Source organism: Sinocyclocheilus grahami, unplaced genomic scaffold, assembly GCF_001515645.1.
Source record: "Sinocyclocheilus grahami isolate Dianchi unplaced genomic scaffold, SAMN03320097.WGS_v1.1 scaffold236.1, whole genome shotgun sequence".
Lineage (NCBI taxonomy): Eukaryota > Metazoa > Chordata > Actinopteri > Cypriniformes > Cyprinidae > Sinocyclocheilus > Sinocyclocheilus grahami.
This window is the reverse complement of record NW_015505415.1, coordinates 753,369-781,222: the sequence shown is the minus strand read 5'-3', so window position 1 is coordinate 781,222 and position 27,854 is coordinate 753,369. Positions and strand designations below refer to the sequence as shown.

At 34.7% G+C, this 27,854-nt stretch overlaps 1 protein-coding gene across 1 annotated transcript in view; it reads left to right on the top strand.

Moving 5' to 3' along the window:
* The window catches only part of LOC107597769 (A disintegrin and metalloproteinase with thrombospondin motifs 3-like), a 61,126-nt gene extending 35,259 nt beyond the window's left edge, over positions 1 to 25,867 (top strand). Inside the window, exons 9-27 of the mRNA XM_016288949.1 lie at positions 253 to 327; positions 390 to 446; positions 3,700 to 3,865; positions 4,004 to 4,185; positions 4,249 to 4,973; positions 11,845 to 11,988; positions 13,012 to 13,144; positions 13,303 to 13,416; positions 14,739 to 14,887; positions 14,966 to 15,138; positions 15,529 to 15,657; positions 16,933 to 17,013; positions 18,353 to 18,516; positions 18,596 to 18,761; positions 20,632 to 20,764; positions 20,836 to 21,043; positions 22,542 to 22,653; positions 24,038 to 24,133; positions 25,207 to 25,867. Coding sequence (XP_016144435.1) covers positions 253 to 327; positions 390 to 446; positions 3,700 to 3,865; positions 4,004 to 4,185; positions 4,249 to 4,973; positions 11,845 to 11,988; positions 13,012 to 13,144; positions 13,303 to 13,416; positions 14,739 to 14,887; positions 14,966 to 15,138; positions 15,529 to 15,657; positions 16,933 to 17,013; positions 18,353 to 18,516; positions 18,596 to 18,761; positions 20,632 to 20,764; positions 20,836 to 21,043; positions 22,542 to 22,653; positions 24,038 to 24,133; positions 25,207 to 25,625 — 3,426 coding nt within the window. The 3' untranslated portion in view covers positions 25,626 to 25,867. The remainder of the gene's footprint in view (positions 1 to 252; positions 328 to 389; positions 447 to 3,699; positions 3,866 to 4,003; positions 4,186 to 4,248; positions 4,974 to 11,844; positions 11,989 to 13,011; positions 13,145 to 13,302; positions 13,417 to 14,738; positions 14,888 to 14,965; positions 15,139 to 15,528; positions 15,658 to 16,932; positions 17,014 to 18,352; positions 18,517 to 18,595; positions 18,762 to 20,631; positions 20,765 to 20,835; positions 21,044 to 22,541; positions 22,654 to 24,037; positions 24,134 to 25,206) is intronic.
* Positions 25,868 to 27,854: the final 1,987 nt, after the last annotated feature.

Genomic DNA, 27,854 nt, shown 5'->3' with positions numbered 1-27,854 from the left:
GGGGGGGGGGGGGGGGGTATGTAAGATATATTTCAAGACATTTAAATAATATATCTTTAAAAAATCTAATAAAAATGACTAAAGCACGTAGTGAAATTACGAAAACTTAAATTTAAATGAAAACTGAATATATTAATAGAAAAGCTAATTAAAAATATCTAAACATGCTATAAATAACACTGCTTCTCACGTGATAAAAGAATTGGTGCTCAAATCAGTATTTCATGTCCATGTATTTCTGTTTTTGGACAGCAGTGGTGTAATAAGCCGGAGAATGTGCAGGCGGTCGGTCTGCTGGAGCCTCAGGGCACTAATCATCCCGTCAGGGTGATGACCGGCTGACTGCACATCATCCGTTATTTGTTTCAAACATCTTTGTGATCACACAGACTTCAGAGGAGAGTGTTTGCAAAGAAGCTTTGATGCATCACTCAGTTCCTCATATGGTAATGATCACCGCGTGTAGTCCAGACTGCAGGCTTGTGTTTGTTTTTATGTTTAGTCTGGTCTGGACCGGAGCTTCTCAGCCAGTTTCGCTGCAGGACGACACAACACAGCACTGAAAGTGTTCAGCATACAGATTTATAATCATTCAAAACACTTGATGGCAGTTCATGTTTACTCTTACTGCATGTATTTAATGTAGTCTGGGTTCTCTTATGTGGATTTGCTGTTTGATGTTGACATTAGCGTTATTATCAGTAACTAAAACTAAAACCATAAAAAACATTCTTATTCTTGAAGTTAAAAAAACATGAACTGAAACTAAAAACTTAAATGATTTTATTTCCGTAAGTTGCAAGACATAATTTCTGATTTTTTGTTTCATTTAAGTTGAAGTACTAAAATAACTAAAGCTAAATATACTAAAACTGAAAACTAAAATGTAATAAAAACTATAGATTTTTTTAAAGAATTAATTAAAATGACAAAAACACAACAAATTACTAAAACTTTAAATAAACGAAAACCATAAAAAAAAACATTCTCATTACTTGAAGTTAAGAAAATGTGAACTGAAACAAAACAAAATATTAAAAAAATTAAATTAACTTCTTTTAAGTTGAAGTACTAAAATAATTACAAAAAAATAATTAAAATGACAAAAACACAACAAATTACTAAAACTTTAAATAAATGAAAATGAAAACAGAAAATATAAAAATTAGTTAAAATATTTAAAAAAAAATATATATATATAATAGTATATCAATGATACAAAAAAATACTACTTTTTATGTCATGTCAATTCAAGTTACATTAATTTTTTTAAGTCAATAGTGTCGTTATTCAGCTCAATTCAGTTCAGTGTTAATTCAGGTTATGGATTGCCAGGTAGGTGTACAGCTATAGCTTAATCACAAAGAAATACTGTAATTATATTCCATTACTCCTTTAATACATTTAATACACATCTACATTAACAATATAATGAAATTCGATATGAATAACCCACATTTCTGCCACTATATCATGCTGCAGTTAGTGTTACTAAAGTAAATCCATGGTAAATGATGGCGATTTGTAGATCGAAAAGCTTCTGACTGTATCGTTGCGCACAGTGGTTCTCCTGTTTGTCATCCGTCTCTAAACTAGTTTAAATCACTGAGCATGCATGCTTTTCAAAGGAATAGTTTGCCAAAAAAAATTTAATTCTATCATTTTCTAACCCTCAATTTGTTCCAAACCTGTATTAGTTTCTTTCTTCTGTTGAACACAAAAGAAGACATTTTGAAGAATGTTAGTAATCAAACAATTGACGGTAGACATTGACTATAGTATTTGGAAGTCAATGGGTACCGTCAACTGAGGGTGAGTAAATGATGACAGAATTTTTATTTTTGGGTGATATCCTTATAAAATAAGTAGCTTAAATAATCTTTTGTAGTAGTAGTAGTGGTTGTAGTTGGATAGCTAGGTATCTTAGTCAGGATAGACGGCTAATTTAATTTGGTGTAAGTAAAAACGAGTCTGTGAGTGACAGATTTACAGTCTCTTCAAAGGGTTGTGCTGTTGTGTAACATAGTGTTAATCAATTGATGAAACGCTGAAAATGCATATAAAAAATTATAATAATCAGAAAACACAAAAATGAGAGAAAATGACTGACTGTACATCTATCTGTCATAGCCTCATTTTCATTCACGTCACATTAAATATTGAGTCTACTATGACTAAGATCCATAACTAATAAAATAAGTTAGAACAGCAATGAATTGCTATTTCGCAAAGATATGTTAGCTTCATGTAAATATGATGAAATTAAAACTATTAATGTGTTTTTGTCTTTGTTTTGTCAAGTGGTCCTAAATGGGTTTTGTGGATATTTGTTTTTTAATTTCAAATTAGAATTTTGGTGTTTGATCTGTGTGAGGCAGTGCTGTTTTAATATTAATATTTGTGTTAATATTTTGAATGGGATTTTATATGATTTTTAATTTTTTAATTTTTAAAATTTTTTATTTTAGTTAAAGTTTTTGTAAGTCATTTTCACGTAACATTTTTTTTAACACTGTGTCAACACAGTTATGTTTCATTCCTCCTGACCACCAGAGGCAGTGCTTAACCACATTAGCCAGGTCAATAGGTCGAGATAGCATACCAAAAAAGTCACATAGTGCTCAGCCTCGAGTATAAAAGACACACTAGCTCAGCCTTCGGTCTCTTTCGCTTTCTCGATTGTCTGTGATAGGTCGTTCTTCAATCGTTTTCCGTGCTATCAAGCGCAACTTACTGGGGCAGCGAATTATCGTCGTTGCAAGCGCGCTATTAAGGAGTTTTTGGATCGGATTATCGACTTGATTTGGTGAGGTTTTCTTTGCTTTATTGGACATTTGTTGATATATCGATAATACTTAGTGCTTCTCTGTACTATCCGGTGGCTAGTGTTACCGATCGATTTACTGACGGTTCCCCGCAGAGTTTTTATTGTGTTCAGATTAGTGAATAGTGCTCCTCGGTGCTATAGCCTTTGACTTACATACAATTCTGTGAAACACTTTGTGCTCCTCGGTGCTATCCGCTGGCTAGTGTTTTTGTTTTTTATATCAACTATGCATTCCGTTAGTTTTGTGAATTTGTATGTTTCATCGGGCCGTGAAGAAATATAGAGCTGAGTATCATCAGCCTAACAGTGAAAGTTAACACCATGTTTCTTGATGATATCTCCCAAGGGTAAAATGTAAAGTGACCATGAGAACCAGATGAGTCCTCTGCACAATCTGACCTGTGTTGCAGCCTGGAATTAAACCACGCCATGCTGGTTTCGTCAGGAGTCCATGTCACCGATGGAGTTTCGGTTCCTTGCCACTGTCACCTTTGGCTTGCTTAGTTGGAGGATGACATCACTGGATCATCAATGAACTGACTTTAGCTGGAAAAATGAATCTTTGTTGTTGTCCTCTTGCATCATTGACAAACTATTTTCCAATTAGACACTGTTAAGCTGCTTTGACACAAACAGTATTGTATAAAGCGCTACACAAATAAAGGTGGCTTGACTTGACTAGTGTTTTCCTGTTTTGGTATATTGACCATCCCCCGCTATTTATCACTTTTATATACAAATTTCCTGAAAACTCTTCCCTTTCGGATGTTACATGCAGCCGACGTTCTTTGGTCAGTCAGAAAGGAAGATTGGTTTACAAGCATTGATTTGAAAGATGCTTGCTTTTAGGTTCCAATTGCTCCTCACCACAGGAAATTTCGCTGAATCATTTTCAAGAACCAGGCCTACCAATTCAAGGTCCTCCCATTCGGCCTGTCTCTGGCCCCTCGTGTCTTCACAAGGTGCATGACTGCAACTCTACATCCACTGTGGTCCAAAAGACTGCTTTTGGAGCATGTGCAGAGACTAGGTCTTGCAGTAAACAAGGCAAATAGTTGTCTGAACCCAGTGCAAACAATTACTTACATTGAAATGACACTGGACTCCCGTGTAATGTCTGCCACCCTCTCACATGCCCGAGTGGACAGTATTCTGCAGTTCCTTGCTTGTTTCCAGCTTGGTGCAAGCTTGCCATACAAGATGTTGTTACAACTCTTGTGGATGCTGACCACCGCCGCTTCTGTGATTCCGCTCGGCTTGCTCCACCTCAGGCCTCTCCAGCAGTGGAACAACAGTGTGCAGTGAACCCTGCCAGACATCTTCATCGGCTGATTGTTGTCTCGCACAGTTGTATCCAGGCATTGACACCGTGGAATCGTTGAGAGTTTCTGATGTCAGGTGTAATTCCTTCTCGTCAAGAGGTGGCCACAACCGATTCTTCCCTCTTCGGATGGGGGGCATCATGGAATCACAGGGGTGTTTGTGGCCATTGGTCTCCAGCTTGGTCCAGGGACCCCATCAATTCGGTCCGACAACACCTCGACAGTGTTTCACCTGAACCATCCAGGTGGAACAAAGTCCCTGCATCTCACCCACAAGATACTCTCTTGGTCTCTTCCTCGACTAGCATCATTGAGAGCAGTTCACCTCCCTGGATCGAGCAATCAGATAGCAGATGCTCTGTCAAGGGGGAATGGAGGCTTCATCAGGATGTGGTGCAGAAGATATGGGAGCAGTTCGGCAAAGCAGAAGTAGATCTTTTTGCGACAGTGACTGCTCGCCTCTGTTGCAAAAAGATCTACTTCTGCTATGAAGAGGCGAACAGTCACTTTTGCTTGTGGTTTGCAAGAACAGAGACATCCAGCCCATTGGGGCAGGTTGCACTGTCTCACGAGTGGCCAGACTATCTGCTTTATGCATTTCCTCCTCTTCCACTTCTGTGGGAAACATGGAATATCTCTGTGCAACCACAGAGTGTTACTTGTAGCACCTCGATGACCAGCCAGGCTTCGGCTTCCCATGCTTCTGTCGCTGTTGGTGGGCTTCTGCTTCGGAAGGATCTGTTGTCACAGATGGAAGGCGCTGTTTGGCATCCGGATCCAGCCCGTCCGCAGCTTTGGGTTTGGCCTCTGTCTCTTAACAGATTGTGAGCCCACTGTCTTTCAACATCATAACTTCTGCTAGAGCTGCATCCACACATCAGCTCTATGCAGCACAATGGAGGATTTTCTCGTCATGGTGGAGCGTGGGTTAGATCCTACACATTGTAACATTCCTGGAGTTCTTAGTATCTTGCAGCATCTTTTGGATTCAGGCTAAGCAGCCTCCACGCTGAAGGTATATGTTGCGGCCATTTCTGTGCATCATGTACCTGTTAATGGTTTGTCTCTTGGTTCTCATACTCTCATGTGCAGTTTTTTGAAAGGTGCGAAATGGTTAAGACTAGCAGGTAACCCCCATTTTCACTTATTTTTGATTTTGTCTGTCCATTTGAGCCTTTGCAGACAGCTGACCTGAAATGGATATCTTTAAAAGCTGCTTTTTTGTTGGCAATTGCTTTGCTAAGCATGTTAGTGAGTTACATGCAACGGCTCACCATTCATCTTCAGAGCACAGATCAGCTTTTTGTTTGTTATGGTGGTGCAAGGAAAGGCACCGTTTCAGGAGCAACCTTGAATTTTTTCAGGTGAGTGGCATTCCTCATGACTATGTTGGTAGGAGTCATCCACTAGTGCTTAAGCACCGCCTCTGGTGGTCAGGAGGAATGAAACAGAACGCTAGTTACGTATGTAACTGTGGTTCTATGAATTCTGGATGACCGCCAGAGTTATTTGTCACTTGGAATGCACGAGAAAAGCATACTGAGACCGAAGGTTGAGCTAGTGTGTCTATTATACTCCAGGCTCAGCCTATGTCACCATGTAACTTTTTTGTATCTCGACCATAGACTGTATAAAAACATGGACGCAGTGTCCGTGACGTCACCCGTAGGTTTCTGAAGAGCATTTTTGAAGCCTAAAGTGGGCGGAGTGGGCCATCGCCATCTTGGCAGCGCGTCACCGTGCATCACTCCTGAATAATCGAAAATGGGCAAAGAGGCGTAAAGTGGGTTGAGCTGGTTGCTGAAACCATGCCCGCCCAGCTCGACGGTGGTGACAGCAGCGGCAATTCACCTGTCACTCAAGTGGCCACGCCCTTAATTATGCAGAACTTTAAAGCTTAATATAATTGAAACAGATGAGTTATAAAAAAATTCACCCCCCCTCACAGTTGTCATGAAGGGCAAAATTAGCTATATAGACCAAAACCACTTTTTGTACCAGGCTGTAAACATATTTTTCTCTGCTGTGAAGTTGGGCATTTTAACATGGGGAGTCTATGGGATTGACTTATTTTTGGAGCCAGTCTCTAGCGGCCAGTTGATGAATTGCAGTTTAAGTCATTTCCGTGTTGGTTTCGAGAGAGAGACCGGAAGGTTGCCGCTTGATCTCGACCTAAGCTCTTTGGGTTTTCTGCCTCTTCCTGCACAGTATATGGATTAAACTTTTTGTTTTTGTTGTGTTATTATTGTACCTTTTTTATCTTTGTGCAAAATAAACTAAACTAAACTAAACTTTCGAGCCTCTGGCGGTCATCCGGAATTCACAGAACCACAGTTACATACATAACTAGCGTTTTCTGTAGTGTAGATTAAAACGAAATAACAGCCTTAAAATACAGCAGCACCAAAAAAAGAAACTTCAGTGGCATCATTCTTCTAGAGTGTAAATGAACTTTTGTAAATATTTTGAATTAGATTTGAATTTTAGATTTTATATTATATTTATATTCAAGTTTTTAAAATGTTGCTGTGTTTTTATCTTTTTTATTATGTTTTGTTTTTAAATATGTCTGTATAGTTTTTGTTGCTTTTTATTTATTACTTTTAGTTTGTTTAGTTTTTGTCATTTTAGTACTTCACATTAACCTAAATTAAATGACAAATGTTGCCTTGGCAACTAGATGAAATAAAATACAAGTTTTTACATTTTTACATAACATTTATTTTGTTTCTAAATAACATTTTATTTGGAAAAACCAGGTTAATAAATGTCAAGAGGTTTCTGTAGTGTAGATTAAAACGACATGTCAAATGTTAAAGTAGCGCTTGATAAAAACACAGCAGTGTTGAAATACATATTCACCTACGCCATTCTTCTAAGTGTGTAAATGTCATTATATTAGATGCTGCAGGATCTTTTCTCTTTAACTTCACTGCTCTTCGTGATTGTTGAAGTCTCAGTGTGTTTGAATCAGCTGCTGTTTTGGTGATTTTAATAGATGTAAAGAATCACATTATCCACAAACGAACACAAAACTTACTTTCTTCAACACTGTATCTGCTGTTTTAGGATTTCAAAGGAACAACAAACATCCTTTAAGCTTATAAATTGTGTTTGGGCATCTTCTTTTACAATAAAGGACTCTTGATTTAATATCTTGATCTTATGCAATGACATTCTAGGAATACTCTTGTTTTTGCGATTGTCCTGTGTTTGACTCTCACTCTCAGTCGTGCTCCTATCACTCAGTTGAAGTTGTGTGTGTTTAGGATTCGTGATCCTTGTGTGATGTTTAAAGACAGTCAGTAATACCTGTTTTGTGTTTCGCACGTCTGCTGTTGCTACGCCACGGCCTCTGTTGTGCTCATAACATCGCAGTGGGCGCATTGTACGGTGCTGAAACTGTAACCTTTTACCCCGAGGGCAAACATCACACTGCCGTCCCAAGCTTCAACCCTCATTCAGGGCCCAGATATAGACACATGCTTACAGTAACACTCATGCACTGAAGGTGTTTGGGAAACGGCCAGCACCTGAAGCCTGGTGTTGGTGTGGATCTCCTGCTGCAGTCACATGGAGTCAAGCAATAACTGGAAGGCCCTGATTCAGCAGTTCCTGTGTTAATAACAGCGGTTATGATTTGGAATGACGTGGTTTGGAAAAGGATCAGGGAAACCTGTTTTATAGCTGTCAAATCGCTGTTCCTTTTCAATAAACTTTCAGTGAAAGGAGGCGCTTCATCTTCAGAAGATGTACCTCAGGGGATGAAACTGAATGTTACGTGTTTTTATTATTATTTATTTTATATGAGCTTTTTTTTGCAACAATGTTATGAAAAGTTACCTGAATACAGATTCTGTATTCTATTATGTTTTTTAGCAATAAACAATTTATGTACCGTATATAAAGTTTAGGTTCTTGTTTGGGAGAAAATGTTGTTTTGTAGTTAGCTTATAATATATAGTATGTATATATGTGAATATTATATTATATGAATTATATAATTGAATATTTTATTTATACACACACATATATATATATATATGGTAATAATATATTATAAAATAATAAAAAAAGTGCAAAAAATATTTTCATATTTATCCGTACATTATATATGTATATATTGTATTATATTTACATATGTATAAAAATGTTTCATTAATTTCTGGCAATAAACACTCATTTGTACATTGCTTTGGATAAAAGCATCTGCTAAATGATTACATTTAAATGTATATATTATAACTGTGTATATATTCTAATAATATAACTGTATTTTTGATAAATATTTTCTCGTGTGTGTGTGTGTGTCTAAAAATATTTATCATTATATTATTTTATATGTTGTTTTATTATAATATATTATTTTATATTATATATGTAAAGAACAATAATAAACAATTAGATATTATAATAGTTTATTATCTATCTATCTATCTATCTATCTATATATATATATATAATTCAAATAAATTAATTTAGAGAGTGTGTGTGTATATATATATATATATATATATATATATATACTTTTTTTTTTTTTACAATTACTTTGCATTGAATGGTTGAGTGTGACAAATGCAAGCAACACTTTACTTGTCTTCCTGACATGCTGTACAAAAGGGTCAGGTTTTTGTTTATTTATAATACTTTATGGCAACATGTTTATGGTTGTTAGACGGCAAACATGTAGAGAAACCAGAACTATCCTGTGTGAACCATCTTCATGCAGCAGCGCTTTAATATCAGTCACAATATCATGGATTAATGTCATCTAGAACCCTGTGATTACAGCACTACTGTCAGACGCAGTCGCTTGACAACGCAACGCTTTTCCAGAGCAATGCAAAGCTGCATTCACCTGGAGGACATTTATCTGACGACAGATAAACGGCTCGGCTAGCAGCTTGTTTTCTTATGCAACCCTTCGCTGGCTAAATACATGTTTGACTTTTTTAGTTGTTGTTCTGTTTATGTAAAAAAATCCAATAAAACCTATGGCTGATGATCTGCAGTAATATTACTAGTATTAAATATGTGATCAAATGATGCTAGCTGTTATTGATGCTTTTACAGCATGCATTAAAAGACTGAATGCTTCATAAGCTTCTCATAATCTGCATCTTCTGCTTTTCACCTGCATGCCAAAGACTGTTGGTGATTTCAATAGCATGAACGTTTCATTAAAAAGAGCCTAGACTGGCTTTAGCTTCCGGAGCAGCTCAGCTAAACTAAAGCTCTAGCACTGCACATGTGTTGATCGAGTGTCGGTCTCTGTCTGTGTTGTGCTTTCTGTGGTGTTTGTGTGTCGTATGAACACTGTGTCCTGTTAAATATGGCTAATGGTTGTGTGGGATTGATCGGTAAAGCTGCTTGTGCGCTTCTACATGGAGGCTCTGCTGGAGAAAATCTGAACTAAGTTGCACATATAGAAAAAAAACTGAAAGCAAAAAAAGGTGTAGAAACAATTTTCAACAATCTTTGTCTTATTTACAACTTCATTTTTTAGTGTGTAGACGCTTGTGTCAAATTGCACCAATGCTAATATAATTTTTTAATTTTGATTAAACTACTTTTATTTATATTTTATGATGATGAATGAAATGTACACTACAATTCAAATTTGGGGACAGTAAAAAAAAAATTTTTTTTGAAGGAAATTAATACCTAGGATGCATTAAGTTGATCAAAAATATTTAAGCTTTGATCATACAAAAATAAATTACACTTAGAAAACAGCTTTTTTACATTGTAATAATATTTCACAATTTTACTGTATTTTTGATCAAATAAATGCAGCCTTGGTGAGCAGAAGAGACTGACCCAAACTTTTGAACAGTAGTGCATGGTTATAAGAAACTTTTTTGACAGAGCTTGTCACAATGCATTTTGGGATTGTGCTCTTGATGAGGAATACATGCAGCTATTTAAGACAGTAATAACTTTATATATCTGTTACTATTAGAATGTATATAAACTACCATTAAAAATTATTTTTAAAATGTAAATTTATTTTTAAAATGCAATTTTTAGGATGCATTCAATTGATCAAAAGTGACAGCAAAGGTGTTTATAATGTTACAAAACATTTCTATTTAAAATTGTTTTGAACTTTCTATTCATCAAAGCATTTTATAATCAGCATATTAGAATAATTTCTGAAGATCATGTGACGCTGAAGACTGGAGTAATGATGCTGGAAATACAGCTTTGATCACAGGAATAAATTACTTTTTAACATATATTTACATAGAAAACAGTTATTTTAAGTTGTAATAATATTTCACTGTTTCTACTGTATTTTAAATCCAATAAATGCAGCCATGGTGAGCAGAAGATAAATAAGATAAACTTTTCAATAGTAGGGTAATTTAACTGACAGCATTTGATTTGATCACAAATTAAAGGGGTGGTTGATTGCGATTTCACTTTTTTAACATTAGTTAGTGTGTGATGTTGCTGTTTGAGTATAAACAATATCTGCAAAATTACAAAGCTGAAAGATCAATGCAAACGGAGATATCGTCTTTTAAAATTTTAGTTTAATGCCTACAAAAACAGCTGGTAGGGACTACAACAAGTTACTTCCTGGGTTCGTGACATCACAAACCCAGATAAACCCCGCCCTCGGGAAAAGTCAGTAAAGGGGGTGTGGCCTGCGCTGCTTTAGAGAAGAGGAAGAGAAGACTAGAGGTGCACGTAAAAATCTATTCATATATGAATCGCGATTCTGTCTTCTAACGATTCTAATGGATTCACAAGTTTCAGAATCAATGATCTAAAGCAACTGCTCTGCACTCTCTCTCTCTCTCTCTTTCTCTCTCTCTCTCTCTCTCTCATTCAGCTCAGCTCCAGCAATGAACTGTTACGATTATACACTTATTTTCACATAGCTATGAGAAGCGTTATACATGGACGCGTGTGCAGTTGCCATACTGTATTAAAGCTTTAATCAGGATAAAACCGTATATTAAAAGTTAATATAAGCAGTAGCATTTACAAATGACAGCATATCTAAAAGTATGAGACAACAACAAACAAAAAACATACACCTACCATTAAAAGCCGTGCTTGCACAGGTTCTGCACGATCCTCTTCAATAATATCCTCTGCTTCTCAATCGAGCTCAAACTGATAAGCGATATTAACGACTCTTTGTTTACAATACAACCGGAGCACATGCCGCTGAGGAGAGAGTCGGGACACCTAGACGCACACTAGAGGCAGTTTAGCCAATGACAACACACTGGGCTAGCTAACCAATCAGAGCCCATCGCCTATTTCTGAGGGAGGGGCTTCATAAAAGAAGGAAATGATCAGCATGTTTCTCAGAGAAGGGACAGAGCGGTGTGGAATAAAGGTAAATTATGTGAAAAATAATGCGTTTTTTAAAAAACGAAGCATTAACACATGTTAGACTGCACCCCATAAACACAATCAAGCCTAGAAAAAAAACACTGAACCACCCGTTTAATGCTAAATACAACTAATAAAATCATTCGAAAACATAGTAATACACAACTGATGTAAATATTTCACTACAAATAAGCTACACAGAAAGTTCTGTGCAGGAACGAATAAGTGAGTCATTATGTAGTCAAAGTGAACGGATTCGCTAAAGTGAATCTACCCAGCATTACAGGACACTCTGATTGATGAAACTGACCAGTAGTTTGCTGATTGTGTTGCATGTTTCAGGCTGGGAATGGAGCATGACGGTCAGGGGAACCGCTGCTCGGACGAGACCAGTATGGGCAGCATCATGGCTCCGCTGGTCCAGGCCGCGTTTCACCGCTACCACTGGTCCCGCTGCAGCAAACAGGAGCTCAACCGATACATCCAGTAAGATGCTGTTCTTTACATCTGCACTGATCGTACAGTATCCATCGCAGAAGAGGATTTGGGATCTTAAGCACGAGTAGTGACTGAAAATTAGGAACATAATCTCTCCAGAGAGAAAGAAATGACATTAATGCCTTTAAATCTGACGCTCTGAACATTTACAAACCCTCATGTTGTTCCTTTTGTGTTCAACAGAAGAAAGTCTCTTAAATCTCTTATATAACCACTAATATTTAATCTCTTAATTGAACAATAGCCATTGATATTTTCATTTCTTAATTGAACAATAGCCATTGATATTTAGATTTTTAATTGAATAATACGAATTAAGTTTAATCTCTTAATTGAATAATAGCATTGATTTTAAATTTTTTAATTGAACGTTAGTCATTCATATTTTAATCTCTTAATTGAATAATAGCATTGATCGTTTAATTTTTAATTGAATAATAGCCATTGATATTTACATTTTTAATTGAATAATAGCATTGATATTTTAATCTCTTAATTGAATAATAGCATTGATTTTTAAATTTTTTAATTGAACATTAGCAATTGATATTTTAATTTCTTAATTGAATAATATCCATTGATATTTTAATCTCTTAAAGGACAATTCACCCAAAAATTTAAATTCAGTCATTATTTACTCACCCTGGTGTTGTTTTAATGCCGTATACCTTTATTTCTTTTTCGGACCACAAAATGAGAAATTGTAAAAAATAAAAATAAAAATAAAAATGCCATGTTCGTCCCTGTCCATATAATGGCAGAGAATGGCAACCAGTCTCAAACTTCAAACTAGGGTATGACAACATAAACCAGAAAGGTAATTTATTATTTAGGCAAACTATTGACATAGGCAGCCACTCATGTGTACAAAAACTCGCTTTGTTATCATGACAACCGGAAATAGAAAAGAAAGTAATGCAGGATGAGTGTGAATCAGGACAGCATTTGTCTTTTTTGAATAAAGTGCAATGCATTGATAAACCTTCCCCCAAACCGCGGTATTTTTTTCAGCTCGTACGACTGTCTTCTGGATGATCCCTTCGAGCTGAAATGGCCCAAACTCACAGAGCTTCCTGGAATAAATTACTCCATGGATGAGCAGTGCCGCTTTGATTTCGGTGTGGGGTATAAGATGTGCACTGCCGTAAGTCTCTATATTTAGTTCTGATCTTGTGAATATAAACTCAAGTGCATACAGCTTATGATGAGATGGACAACATTAGATTGGATAGTTTGCATCTGCAGAGCTAAATCAAGAGAAACTTATTGCATTTTGATTAAATATCTTTTCTCATCCTCTAGTTCCGTACGTATGACCCGTGTAAGCAGCTGTGGTGCAGCCATCCTGACAATCAGTACTTCTGTAAGACCAAGAAGGGCCCGCCGGTCGACGGGACGGAGTGTGCACCAGGAAAGGTGAGACTGTGGTGATTCTTGTCAACGTGACCAAACAATTGAATGAAATGGGTATATCACATTTCTCACAAAACCTTTATAATAAGCTTGTATATTCAGTTGGCTCAAGAACAAACTGACCTCTCTTTGGAGAAATCAGCATTTGGAAAATGTCAAACTCACATCAGACATTTTGCAACCAGCTATTTGCTCTTGGAACAAAACTGACCATTATCTAAATCCCTTAATTACTTTATTACTCAGGCGTGTTTGCTAGCATCAGACTTTCATCTGTGACTAGTGATCATATATTCATTTTCAAATTACCTAATGTTGCTTACAACAAAACAAACTAATATTTAATCTCTCACTTGAACAATAACTACTAATATTTAATCTTTTAATTGATCAATAGCCTTTGATATTTTAATCTCATAATTATACAATAGCTATTGATATTTAAATCTCTTAATTGAACAATAGCCTCTTAATTGAACAATAGCATTGATATTTTCATCTCATAATTGAACAATAGCATTGATATTTTCATCTCATAATTGAACAATAGCCATTGATATTTTAATTACATAATTGAACAATATCCATTGATATTTTAATCTCTTGACAGAACTATAGCCATTTATATTTTAACCTCATAATTGAACAATAGCATTGATATTTTAATCTCATAATTGAACAATATCCATTGATGTTTTAACCACATAATTGAACAATAGCATAAATATTTTGATCTCTTAAGTAAACAAAAGCCATTGATATTTTAACCTCATAATTGAACAATAGCCTCTTAATTGAACAATAGCATTGAACAGTAGCCATTGATATTTTAATCTCATAATTGAACAATTGCATTGATATTTTAATCTCATAATTGAACAATAGCCTCTTAATTGAACAATAGCATTAATATTTTAACCTCATAATTTAATAGCCATTGATATTTTAATCTCTTAATTGAACTATATCCTCTTAATTGAATACTAGCCATTGATATTTTAATCTCATAATTGAACCATAGCATCGATATTTTAATCTCTTAAGTAAACAAAAGCCATTGATATTTTAACCACATAATTGAACAATAGCCATTGATATTTTAATCTCATAATTGAACTATAGCCATTGATATTTTAACATCATAAATGAACAATAGCCATTGATATTTTAATCTCATAATTGAACAATAGCCTCTTGATTGAACAATAGCCATTGATATTTTTAAACTCTTATATGCCAACTAATATGGTCATATGTTTAGGACACAGTGTTCAGGTATAGTAATGGTTGTGTGTTAGTGATGCTTGTGTGTGTTTGTGTTGCAGTGGTGTTTTAAGGGCCACTGTATCTGGAGGTCATCCCATCAGCCCTACGGTCACGACGGAGGCTGGAGTTCCTGGGGGAAGTTCGGCTCGTGCTCTCGTACCTGCGGAGGAGGCGTTCGGTCCCGCAGCCGCCAGTGCAACAACCCTGTGTGCGTTACAAACCTGCTTACACCAGCTCATGAATCAATGAAACCGCTCTGTTATTCATTTCTTCTTTGTCTCTGCAGTCCTGCGTACGGAGGTCGTGATTGTACTGGTACAACGTTCGATTATCAGGTGTGTAACATAGAGGACTGTCCCGGCCCATATGAGGACTTCAGAGCGCAGCAGTGCGTCCAGCGCAGCAACAAATACCACAATAACATCAAACACACATGGCTGCCATACGAACACCCTGATGGTGAGAGAAACGCTGCTTAATCCATTTTCACTTTATATATTACTATATTCATATATATAGTGTTTATATTAATATTATTCATCCTGGAATCGATTTTCTGGAACAGGGATTCCCAAACATTTTTGTCAGCCAAATATCTTGAAATAATTAATAAGTTAATATTTAGATTTTTTAATTATACATTTGCATGTTCACAGTGATCTGATGTCGGTTAGTGGTCACATGATGTGCATGTAAGCAGATAAAATATTAAAATAGTATAAGATAAAATTATAATAATAAAATTATTTAATTATTTCCTTTAATATTAGTATGTACGTTAACACAGGACTGATTGTATGATCTTCAAAGGAGAGATGTTGACGTCTCGTGGCTGTTTGTGTATTTCAGAGGCTCATAAGTGCGAGTTGAGCTGCCGCTCTAAAGAGACGGGTGAAGTCGTCTTCATGAACCAGGTGATGCATGATGGGACGCGCTGCAGTTACACGGATCCGTTCAGCGTCTGCGCTCGAGGAGAGTGTCTGGTGAGAATCATATCATGTGCATGAACACAATACTGATGTCTGATTCATTCACTAAAGCTGGTGCATTTGAATGATTCTGTCAAATCGTGACATCTGATTAAGACACTAAATATAACCAATATAACTTAAAAATACAATATATAATTGATCTAATAAATCAATGACATAAGTAGTATATTAAAATATCTGAAATATATAAAATAAAATGACAGAGGGTTTGGGGTTGGTAAGATATTTTAATGTTTTTTAAAGAAATTTCGTCTGCTCCGCAAGGCTGCATTTATTTGATCAGAAATACAGTAAAAATTGTGAAATATTATTACAATTTAAAGCAGCTGTTTTCTATGTGAATATCTGTTAAACTGTAATGTATTTCTGTGATGCGCAGCTGTATTTTCAGCAGTCTTCAGTGTCACATGATCTTCAGAAATCAGTATAATATGCTGATCTGCTGCTCGAGAAACATTTCTGATTATTATCAATGTTGAAGTAAAAAAAAAAAAATATATATATATATATACATGCAGTTTCCACATACAAACGTACTTGAACAATAGTAGACTAGTTAAACAAATAACCAAAGAACAAGTTAAGTGCTGTGCATGGACTTCTAGGAATCGTAAATTTTTAGGAATATCTTCTAGGATTATTTGATGACTCCAATTAGTCTGTAAATACTAATTTAATTTAATTTAATTTAATTTAATTTAATTTAATTTAATTTTTGCATTTAGCAGACGCTTTTATCCAAAGCGACTTACAGTGCATTCAGGCTATACATTTTTTATTTTTTATTTTATTATTATTTATTTATGTGGTAAAATGTTTTATTTTTATGAAAATAACTTAATTAGCCGCGAAATAGGCTTCATTTGCTTTATGCAAAATATAATTTATGATTTTTTGATGAAATATAAGCAGGACTTTTTCGTCACGAGGTTTGTCTATTGGATTGTTTTTTGCCGAACATGTAAAACGCCTCGGGCCAAAAATAAAGATCAGCTCTGTATCTCTGAATCTCTACAGCATCTCTGTGTTTCGCATTTTCATAAGTGGATGAATCTCTCTCTCTCACTTTAAAATCAGAATAATGAGTTTTTTTGTTACGGTTTTGAGAATTTGTGTGGTAAAATGTGTTTTATTATTATGGAAATAACTTCATTAGTGCTAAACTAGGCCTAAATATGAATATTTCTGTATGAAATCTGAGTGAAATATTGGGCTGTTTCTTGACAAGCGTAATCACTTGAGCTCTCGCTCTGTTCGTTAGGTTTGCTGAAGATGTTTGATATTCCTGCTGGCGCTCGGCACATTGTGATCGAGGAGAATGAAACGTCGCCTCATGTAATTGGTGAGTTTGTACCTGTACATCACTGCATTTCTCCAGCGGCACAAACCCAGGGCAGTCATGCATCCTATTGAGACCAATTACTGCCTTCCCATCATGCTTTGTGTGCCATTTTAGATTCCCCAACATCTCCCCGCTTGGCTTAAGCAGTTTTTCTGATGGTTTTGTGTTTCTTTTATTATTTATTTTATTTTGAATCCCTGAGCTCATGTTCAGCTCCTGCTGAGAGCCTGATTTACTGTCAGAGAAAATATGAAGTGTTTTAATGTGAAGTACAAGGAATTTTATTTTATGTAGCACATGGGTTGTGTTCAGAGTAGCATACTACACTTACTATTTGTGCACTTTATTGAACATAGACTTTATAGTATGGTATATAGCAGTGTTGTTGACCAAAACCAAAATTATTAAAAACATTTTCATTATTTTATTAATACATTTCATTAATGCACTGTAGTGTGAAAAGTGCTTTTTAAATAAATAAATTAAATTAAATTAAACTGAAATAATAAAGTATAAATATTAGATGAATAAAAACTGAATAAAAATGAGAAATATTGCCATGACAATTTACTGAAATAAAATAAGTTTAAATTGAAGTGCTAAATTACTATTACTGATATAAAAATGAATTAAAACCAAATATAATTATTTATTAAAACCTAATAAAAATGGGGGGAAAACATTAGACGTCAGTAAAACTTGAACTAAAATTAAAACTGAAAATAGAAATAAAAATATGTAAAAAAATTAATAGTATAAGAGAACATTAGATCATAAAGATATTTTACACAAAATTGAATTAAACATTTAAAACAGCAGATAAATATAAGTTATAATGTAACCATACAGTTGTATCATTGGATAATGCCTGCTGTTAAAAAAAAAGTATATAATGCACAATATTGTAAAATTACTTAAATAAAAATTAATTAAAACTAGAAATATTTCAAAAATAAAAATGAAAAAACTAAAACTAAAATGAAAACTGAAATGTAAAAACCAAATTCAATATATTAATTCAAACTGTAATAGTATTATGAAATTTTACAATGTAAGATGTTTTACACAAAATTGAATTAAACATTTTAAAATAGAAGATAAATATGTTATATTGTAGCACACTTTAGTTTGAATATCACTGTATAACGCCTGCAGTTAAAAACTAGTATATACTGCACGATATTATACTTTCTTTAGCCTTTCTTTTCTTTACAAACAGAGTTAAAATGATAATAAACAAAAAGCCACAGATGCTCTCGATAGAGTTTAAGTTGTACTGAACCCATAATATTCCTCTAAAGATGCTTCTCTCCCTTCTGTCCATGCTTGTGTTCCTCAGCCGTTAAAAATCAGGTCACGGGCAGTTTCATCCTGAACGCCAAGGGAGAAGAAATCCCGTCCAAGACTTTCATTGAGAACGGCCTGGAGTGGGAATATTCACTGGCAAACGGCAAAGAGTCGCTGAAGAGCGTCGGGCCGCTGCACGAAGGCATCGTGGTGCTGGTAAGAGCGGCGTAGCGCTGCTGCCGTTGGGTTGAGTTTATGCAGCGGGCGTTGAGTTTGAGTTTGTCGTTCTGGACAGGTCGTCCCGCAGGCCGAGGACACCAAGATCAGTCTGAGCTACAAATACATCATTCATGAAGATCTTCTGCCGGTCATCACCAACAACAACGTGCTGCTGGCCGAACTGGACACGTACGAGTGGGCGCTGAAGAGCTGGTCGCAGTGCTCCAAACCCTGCGGCGGAGGTGTGCCATTGAACACACTCTGAGAATTATTACACTACAGGTCAAACGTTTGGAGTAAGATTTGGAAAAATATTTTTTTTCAAGTTTTTGAAAGAAGTTTCTTATGTTCACTTATTTTTTGATAAAAAAAAATACAGTAATATATTGTGAAATATTGCTGTTTAAAATAACTGTTTTCTATTTAAACATATTTTAAAATGTAATTTAATCCTGTGATGCAAAGCTGTTTTTCAATTGTGAGAAAAAATCTGCACTTACCTTTTTTATCTTTTATTCCATGCTGGAAAAAGAAACAGAATTGTGAGATGTAAACTCAGATTTCTGAAAAAAAAAAAAGTCTGAATTGCAAGATGTAAACTTGAAAGTCTGAATTGTGAGATTAAATGTCACGCTTACCTTTTTTTTTTCGCAATTCAGACTTTTTTCTTGCAATTGTGAGATTACATCTCAAAATTCTGATTTTTTTTGGCAATTGCTTGTTTACACCTCGCACTTCAGACTTATAAACTCATTGCAAAATATAAACTCAGAAATCTGAGGAAAAATGTTGCAAGAAAAAGTCAGAATTGCAAGAAAGTCAGAATTGCGAGGTGTAAACTTGCAATTGCAAGTAAAATCCGAATGTAATCTCACAGTTGCGAGGAAAAAAGTCTGAGTTGTGAGATGTAAACTCGCAATTGTAAGAAAAAAGTCTGAATTGCGTGAAAAAAGTCTGAACTTCGAGATGTAAACTCGCAATTACAAGAAAAAGTCTGAACTTCGAGATGTAAACTCGCAATTACAAGAAAAAGTCTGAACTTCGAGATGTAAACTCGCAATTACAAGAAAAAGTCTGAACTTCGAGATGTAAACTCGCAATTACAAGAAAAAGTCTGAACTTCGAGATGTAAACTCGCAATTACAAGAAAAAGTCTGAATTTCGAGATGTAAACTCGCAATTACGAGAGAAATCTGAACTTTGAGATGTAAACTCGCAATTGTAAGAAAAAAGTCTGAGTTGTGAGATGTAAACTCGCAATTGTACGAAAAAAGTCTGAATTGCGTGAAAAAAGTCTGAACTTCGAGATGTAAACTCGCAATTACGAGAAAACTCTGAACTTTGAGATGTAAACTCGCAATTACAAGAAAAAGTCTGAACTTCGAGATGTAAACTCGCAAATGTAAGAAAAAAGTCTGAATTGCGTGAAAAAATTCTGAACTTCGAGATGTAAACTCGCAATTACGAGAAAAAGTCTGAACTTCGAGATGTAAACTCGCAATTACAAGAAAAAGTCTGAACTTCGAGATGTAAACTCGCAATTACGAGAAAAAGTCTGAACTTCGAGATGTAAACTCGCAATTACGAGAAAAATCTGAACTTCGAGATGTAAACTCGCAATTACAAGAAAAATCTGAACTTCGAGATGTAAACTCGCAAATGTAAGAAAAAAGTCTGAATTGCATGAAAAAAGGCTGAACTTCGAGATGTAAACTCGCAATTACGAGAAAAATCTGAACTTCGAGATGAAAATTTGCAATTGTAAGAAAAAAAATCTAAATTGCAAGAAAAAGTCAGAATTGCGAGATGTAAACTTGCAATTACACGAAAAAAGTCTGAACTTTGAGATGTAAACTTGCAAGAAAAATGTCTGAATTGCGGGGGGAAAAAGCACAAATGCCAAAAAAGTCAGAATTGTGAGATAAAAAGTTGCAATTACTATTTTTAGTCTGTGGCAGAAACAAGCTTCCATAATTATTACTGTGTTTTTGATCAAATAAATGCATACTTTTTTCAACAACATCAAAAAATCGTAATCATTCCGAAGGTTTGACCTGTAGTGTATAAATGCATATGTTAAACGGTGTAAGTGCTAATGCACGTGTTCCTCAGGTGTCCAGTACACTAAATACGGCTGTCGGAGGAAGAGCGACGGGCGTTTGGTTCACAGGAACTTCTGCGAGATCAGTAAAAAGCCCAAACCCATCCGTAAACGCTGCAACACCAACAGCTGCAGCCAGCCCACGTGAGTCCCGCACGAGCACGAGAGTCACCTGAGACCTGAATGAAGCCTAACCGAAGCGTTTGTGTGTACAGGTGGGTGCTGGAGGAGTGGGGGCCGTGCAGTAAGTCCTGCGGGAAGCTGGGATATCAGTCTCGCGTGGTCCAGTGCATGCAGCCGCTCCACAACGGCACCAACAGACCCGTTCACACCAAATACTGTAGCGAGGAGCGTCCGGAGACCCGCAGAGCCTGTAACAGCAGTGCTTGCCCATCTCAGTGGAGGACTGGAGCCTGGTCACAGGTCAGGATTTATTAGCAGACGTATCATACAATCAAAGGATTATTGATTAAGTCATTTTGTGATTTGGTGCCTAAAACCCCCTTAATTGAGGGGAAAATCACTTTTATTATTAAACAGCAGTAACAGCAATTTAGTAAAAGGCAACAATAAATAGTTGCATTTAATAATAAAAAAATAATTTTTTTTAAAGAAAAAATTCAGTGTGAACATATACATTTTTACATTAATATAGAATATGCATCACAGGTGTTTATAAGTAAAACAATATGAAATATTATTATTTTTATTCTCCACATTTATCTGTGAGTTTGAGTTTTGCCTGTGTGTATTCATTTCTCAAAATGTTTAATTTCTAGTATTTTTATTTATTAAGACAAATATGATATGAATACACATACAAATACACTACTGCTTTAATTGAACTAATTTGCATTTTGGATTTAGAATTGAAAAGTTTCATTTATAAATATAATAATTTTGTAATACATTTTAATAAATTAAATTAAATTATTAAAAATAAATAATTTAAATTGTTAAAGGTTAAATAACTAAATTTGTGGTTCTAAATGCAAAGATAATTTTAAAGTGGTAATATTTGTTATTATCAGTCAGTATATAATAAGTTAGTATTATTAATTATTGAAATGTTTCATTTCTAGTATTGTTATTATATTTAAATAAGACAAATATTAAATAAATACACATATGAAAACAATACTGATTTAAATTAATTTGTGTTTAAGATTTAAATAAAAAAGTTTAATTTATAAATGTAATAATTTTGTAACACATTTTAATCAATTAAATTCTAATTATTTTAATTGTTAAATAAAGGTTAATTAACTAAAAGTTTGTGGTTCTAAATGCAAAGATAATTTTAAAGTGGTAATGTTTGTTATTATCAGTCCACATTTACCTGCTAGTTAGTAATAATTCATAGAAATGTTTCATTTTTAATTGAATTTATAATTTTGTGATTATTTTTAAGACATATATTAAATAAATACACATACAAATACACTACTGATTTAAATTAAATAATTTGCATTTAAGATGTATAATTGAAAATTGTATCTAAAAATGTAATAATTTTTTAATATATATTAATAAATTAAATTCTAATTATTTTAATTGTTATATAACCAAAGGTTCGTGGTTCTAAATTTTTAAGTGGTAATATTTGTTATTATCAGTCCACATTTACCCATGAGTTTGACATTTATTACCCGCTAGTTAGTATTAATTACTAGAAGTGTTTCATTTTTAGCTTAATTACTAGAATTGTCATTATTTCGAAGTAAGACAAATAAATACACGTACAAATACACTACTGATTTAAATTTAATAATTAGCATTTAAGGTTTATAATTTAAAAGTTTAATTCATAAATGTAATCATTTTGTAATACATTTTAATCGTTTAAATTCTCCTCACGCGCGCCGCTGAACAATCTGAAGATGTTTGTGCTTCCTGTCTGGATGTGATGTGTTTCCTGTAGTGTTCGGTGAGCTGCGGTGAAGGGATCCGGCAGCGGCAGGTCGTCTGCTCCGGACAGTGTGACGCAAACAAACCCGAATCCGTGTCCGTCTGCAAGCTTCCTCCCTGCACAGGTGAAACAAACACTGACTGTCAGCACAAACACGAGATCATATGAGACGCTGATGAGACTTCAGGAGAGTGAAGCCTTTCTGTCAGCAGCTTTAAAGGGTTAGTTCACCCAAAAATGAAACTTCTGTCATTAATTACTCACCCTCGTGTTGTTCCAAACCCGTAAGACCTTCGTTCATCTTCGGAACACAATTTAAGATATTTTTGATGGAATCTGAGAGCTCTCTGACCCTCCCATAGACAGCAAGGTAACTACCACGTTCAAGGTCCAGAAAAGTACCAAGATGATCGACAAAACTGGTACTAATCGTGACGTAAGCAGACATTGATTGGCCAAACGCGTACGGAAATGCCATCACCCGCCATGATTTAAAACACCGTGTAAACATACGTTGTGTCAACTTATTTCGTAAGTATGGAGAACAGCAATAAATGCTTAAAATGCAGGCACTTGTAGCAAATGTAGCACTGCCAGTTGTCGTTGGAGATTCTTAGTCCTCCTTTCCGTTCTTTCAATCGCTTTACGTATACGTCGACTTTCCATGTCCATTATTGTGAAACCCGCGAGACACAACAAACACACAGCTCCGATCACAGCGTCCTCCATCCTCCTGTTGTTAATGTTGTTCTTCTTTGTTTCCGTTGTTGAACGCCGCACACAAATGACGTCGCTATCGACCGGTACTACACAGTCGGTGCGAATGCAAACCTTTAAATGGTACTGGGAAATAGCTTGTGCAAAATTGTCCCAGTACTTTAGTACTGTACATTTAGTTCTGGAACTAAAGCGGTGCGAAAGGCCCCAAAGTAGTCCGTGTGACATCAGTGGTTCAACTGTAAAGTTATGAAGCTACGAGAATACTTTTTTGCGCAAAGAAAACAAAAATAACGACTTTATTCCACATTTTCGTCTCTACTGCGTCACTTTGGCGGCGCCGACCCAGATCCGGCGTGATGACGTCGCGTCCAAAGTGACGCAGTAGAGACGAAAATATGAAATATAGTCGTTATTTTTGTTTTCTTTGCACAAAAAAGTATTCTCGTAGCTTCATAACTTTACAGTTGAAACACTGATGTCACACGGACTACTTTGTCGATCATCATGGTACTTTTCTGGACCTTGAACGTGGTAGTTACCTTGCTGTCTATGGGAGAGTCAGAGAGCCCTCAGATTCCATCAAAAATATCGTAAGTTGTGTTCCGAAGATGAACGAAGGTCTTACGGGTTTGGAACAACACGAGGGTGCGTAATTAATGACAGAATTTTCATTTTTGGGTGAGCTAACCCTTTAAGAGGCATTAGTGTTTCCAAACTAGTCTATCTGACACTGTTGTGACTTCCTGTCTGACAGGAAATGTGTCTTTGTGTTGTTGTTTTTCCCTCAGGAGAGCCGTCTTTACCCAGTCCCACTAAAGATTTACTGGAGAATTTCACCACTGAGGAGGAGAAACAACCGGAAAACGCTCTGGATAAAGTCTCTAGTAAGTGACTCGTCAATACAGACGCTGATGGATTATTGATCCACTACTGTGTTCATTCACTGCATTTATTTGACCAGAAATACGGTAAAAATTCTGAAATATTATTACAATGTAAAGCAGCTGTGTTCTATGTGAATATACTGTAAAATGTCATTTATTCCTGTGACGTAAACCTGAATTTTCAGTGTCACATGATCTTCAGAAATCAGTATAATATGCTGATCTGCTGCTCGAGAAACATTTCTGATTATTATCAATGTTGAAAACAGTCGTGCTGCACAATATTTTTGTGGAAACTGTGATGCATTTTATTTTTCAGGATTCACAGATGAACAGAAAGCTCAAAAGAACAGCATTTATTTGAAATAGAAATATTTTCTAACATTTTAAATGTCTTTACTCTCACTTTTGATAAATGTAATGTGTCCTTGATTAATAAAAGTATTCATTTCTGTATTAAGTATTAATAACTGGAGGGTAGTATATTGTCATATATTCATGTTTTTTACATTGCATGCCAAACAATACTTATGATTAAACTTAAATCAGTAATTGCAGTTCATTTAATTTGTGTATTTTAGTAAAAAAAAACAGTACTAGAAATTAAACTAAAATTAAACCTTTCTAGAAATTAATACTATAAAATATACTATTAGAAATTAAAACAGAAAAAAATTTAAACTATTATTATATTAAAATTGATGTATTCATTTAATTAATTATTAAATTTTTATTTTGTTATTACAAATTAGTTATTGTATATTTTAATTAATGAATACTCACCTCAATATAATAATGATATATTCATATATGTAATTTATACAATTTATTTTATTGTATTTTTATTATTTCTGTTTATTGTATTAATTTGATAAAATATTATATTTTATTTTATTAAATTAAAAATTATTTTATCAATGTTACTAATTACTGTATACTTTAATACTAAACTAAATATATTAATATATGCAATTTATTACATTTATTTGTATAATTCCTGTTATTTGTATTAATTTGATTATATTTATTAAAAATACATATTTTATTTATTATCGTTCCCGTCTCTCCTCCAGATGAGCCGTGTCTGGGTGATAAGTCCATCTTCTGTCAGATGGAGGTTCTGGCGCGCTACTGCTCCATCCCGGGTTATCAGAAGCTCTGCTGCGAGTCCTGTAACAGGAGGATGGCTTTCAGTACTCTTTCTCCAGACGTTCATCCTCCCTTCACTTGGCTTCCGGATTTTACCTTCCCTCAACTACTTCAAACGAATCCCGACCCGACACAGCAGATGCACACTCAGACGTCTGTATCTCCATCTACAGCGGCTCCGCTCAGCCACACCACTATAGCAGCTACCAAGAGACTGCGACCCACTTCCACAAGCCCTGTAAGCGAGGACGAGAGCACGTCCCATCCAGAGTCCATCACCTCACTTCTACCTCCAGACGGACTCCAGAACCAGAGCACCACTGTGGACTCGCCGGTCACATGATCACTAGCCAATCAGACAGCAGCTACTGGTTACCTCAGAACGAACCGACGTCACCCACAATCCTCTGCTCCGTGTGTTGAACCTGGAGAAAACCATGAAAGGTGCTGTTCTTGAAAAGCAGTGGCTCAATCCGTGTTGTTTTGTGTCTTTAGGACTACTAGACGCGCGCGTCTTCACTCTTTAGCGTGTGTGTTTGTGGCTGTAGCACGTCGTTATCCGCTCATATAGTTTAATAGCAGTGTTATTTTTGTGTGTATATATATATATATATATATATATATACACACAGTATATATATATAACATACATCTTTTTATTTTCAGTTTTCATCTTAGTAATTTATTATGTGCTTTTCAAATTTTTTATGTTTTATTAAACAAATTATTTTTTAGATTTTATGTATATATATATATAATATATAATAGTGTTTTACTATACTATTATAATGTATTCTATAATAGTATAGTAATCTATTGTGTGCATAGCCATTAATGTATTTCATGTATATTTTCATATTTTTATGAAGCTGAACTACACAAAACTACTGAAGTGTTACAAAGCAAGTGTAGCAGTGGTTCTCGCCGCCTCCTGGTGCTCCTGATGTTCAGCAAATGTGTCGTCACTCACCTGTGAAACAACAGCAACCACCTCTAACGCATCGCCTGCAGTTTGTGGGTTTGATTTTGTGTGTTTTTGAGCTTGCATCTGCTTTTAAACCGTCGTGATGTTTTCGGCTGGTTTTGTATATATTGTAAATAGTTGCAGGTTTTCAGAAGGTGCGAGAGCGTCGGGTCTGCCGTCTCTCATGTGGTTTAACCTAATTTCTGTATTGTATAGTACTTGTATATACATGAATGAGAGCTTTAAGTGTTAATATTTATTAAATGTTTAAGTTGTAGGATGATGAAATACATGAAAGTATACACATTGAAAAGAAAAGGGGAGTTTTTATTTCAGTTTTTTTTGATGATTTGCACGTTCAAAATAGATTCTCAAGAAACATCAGGTTTAACCAGCTTGGATCATTTTTAATGGAGCTTAAGAAAAGCTTAAGAAAATATTTTATTTGCAGTGTCTAGTATGATATGAAACACAAAACTGATATCTAAGATTAATATTTCTCTCATTTTCCATCAGCAAACAATATGACTAATATGGAAGCCATTCAATAAATAAAAAAGGTAATTACAACTTTTTATCTCATAACTCATTCTCGCAATTCAGTTTATATCTTACAATTCATACTTTTTAAAAAAATATGAACTCAATTGCAAGATATAAACTCAGAATTGTGAGACAAAAAGTTGCAATTACCTTTTTATTTATTTTTCTGTGGCAGAAGCTGCTTTCCATATAGACTAAAGACAAAATGTTCATTTGCAGTGCATTGTCTGATTTGTGCATCTTCATAAAACAAATATTAATGAAATCATGATGCATTTTTAAAATAGAGTATCCAGCCATATACTATTAAATCCATGTGTTTTAATGCAGCAGCAGATCTGAACCTGTTTTGACATCAAGATGGTACAAAGGTACAAAGTTGTCAAAATGAAACATTTTTCATTGAGCTTTCATTCGATTTGTTACACATTTGTTTGAGAAAGTCAAAATGATTACTTAGCAAATTTGTAATTATTTTTAACAGTATTTAAAAATTATTTTTTTAAATATATATATTATATAGTTCATCCAAAACCGCTGCGATACTTGACAGATTTATGAAAAATAGCAGCAGTGATAATTGTTTTAAATAATTTTTATATTATTTTTAATGCTTATATTTTAATAAAATCATTCTTATTAAATTATTTGTAATTTTTTTAATAAAATTGTTTTTAAATATATATATTTTTAAATTATAGTTCATCCAAAAATGCTACATGATACTTGACAAATTTATGAAAAACAATCTTATTAAAAAAAGCAGCAGGCATTATTTATAAATTACGTTTCTAATAGTATTTTAATAAAACCATTTTAATAAAAATATTTTTTTAAATGTATAGTGTATCTAAAAATGCTGCATGACACTTGACAGATTTATGAAAAACTATTTTGTGAAAATTGCTTTTCTTGCATTCAACATACTTTTAGAGTTTGATCGACACGAAGGTATAGATAATGACAGATCTTTCTGTTTCTGAGTGAACGATTCATTTAAGTTGCACTAAAAAATAAAGTGCTATGACCCTGGAGTATGTTATAGGTTCAGAGCTCATTCTATTG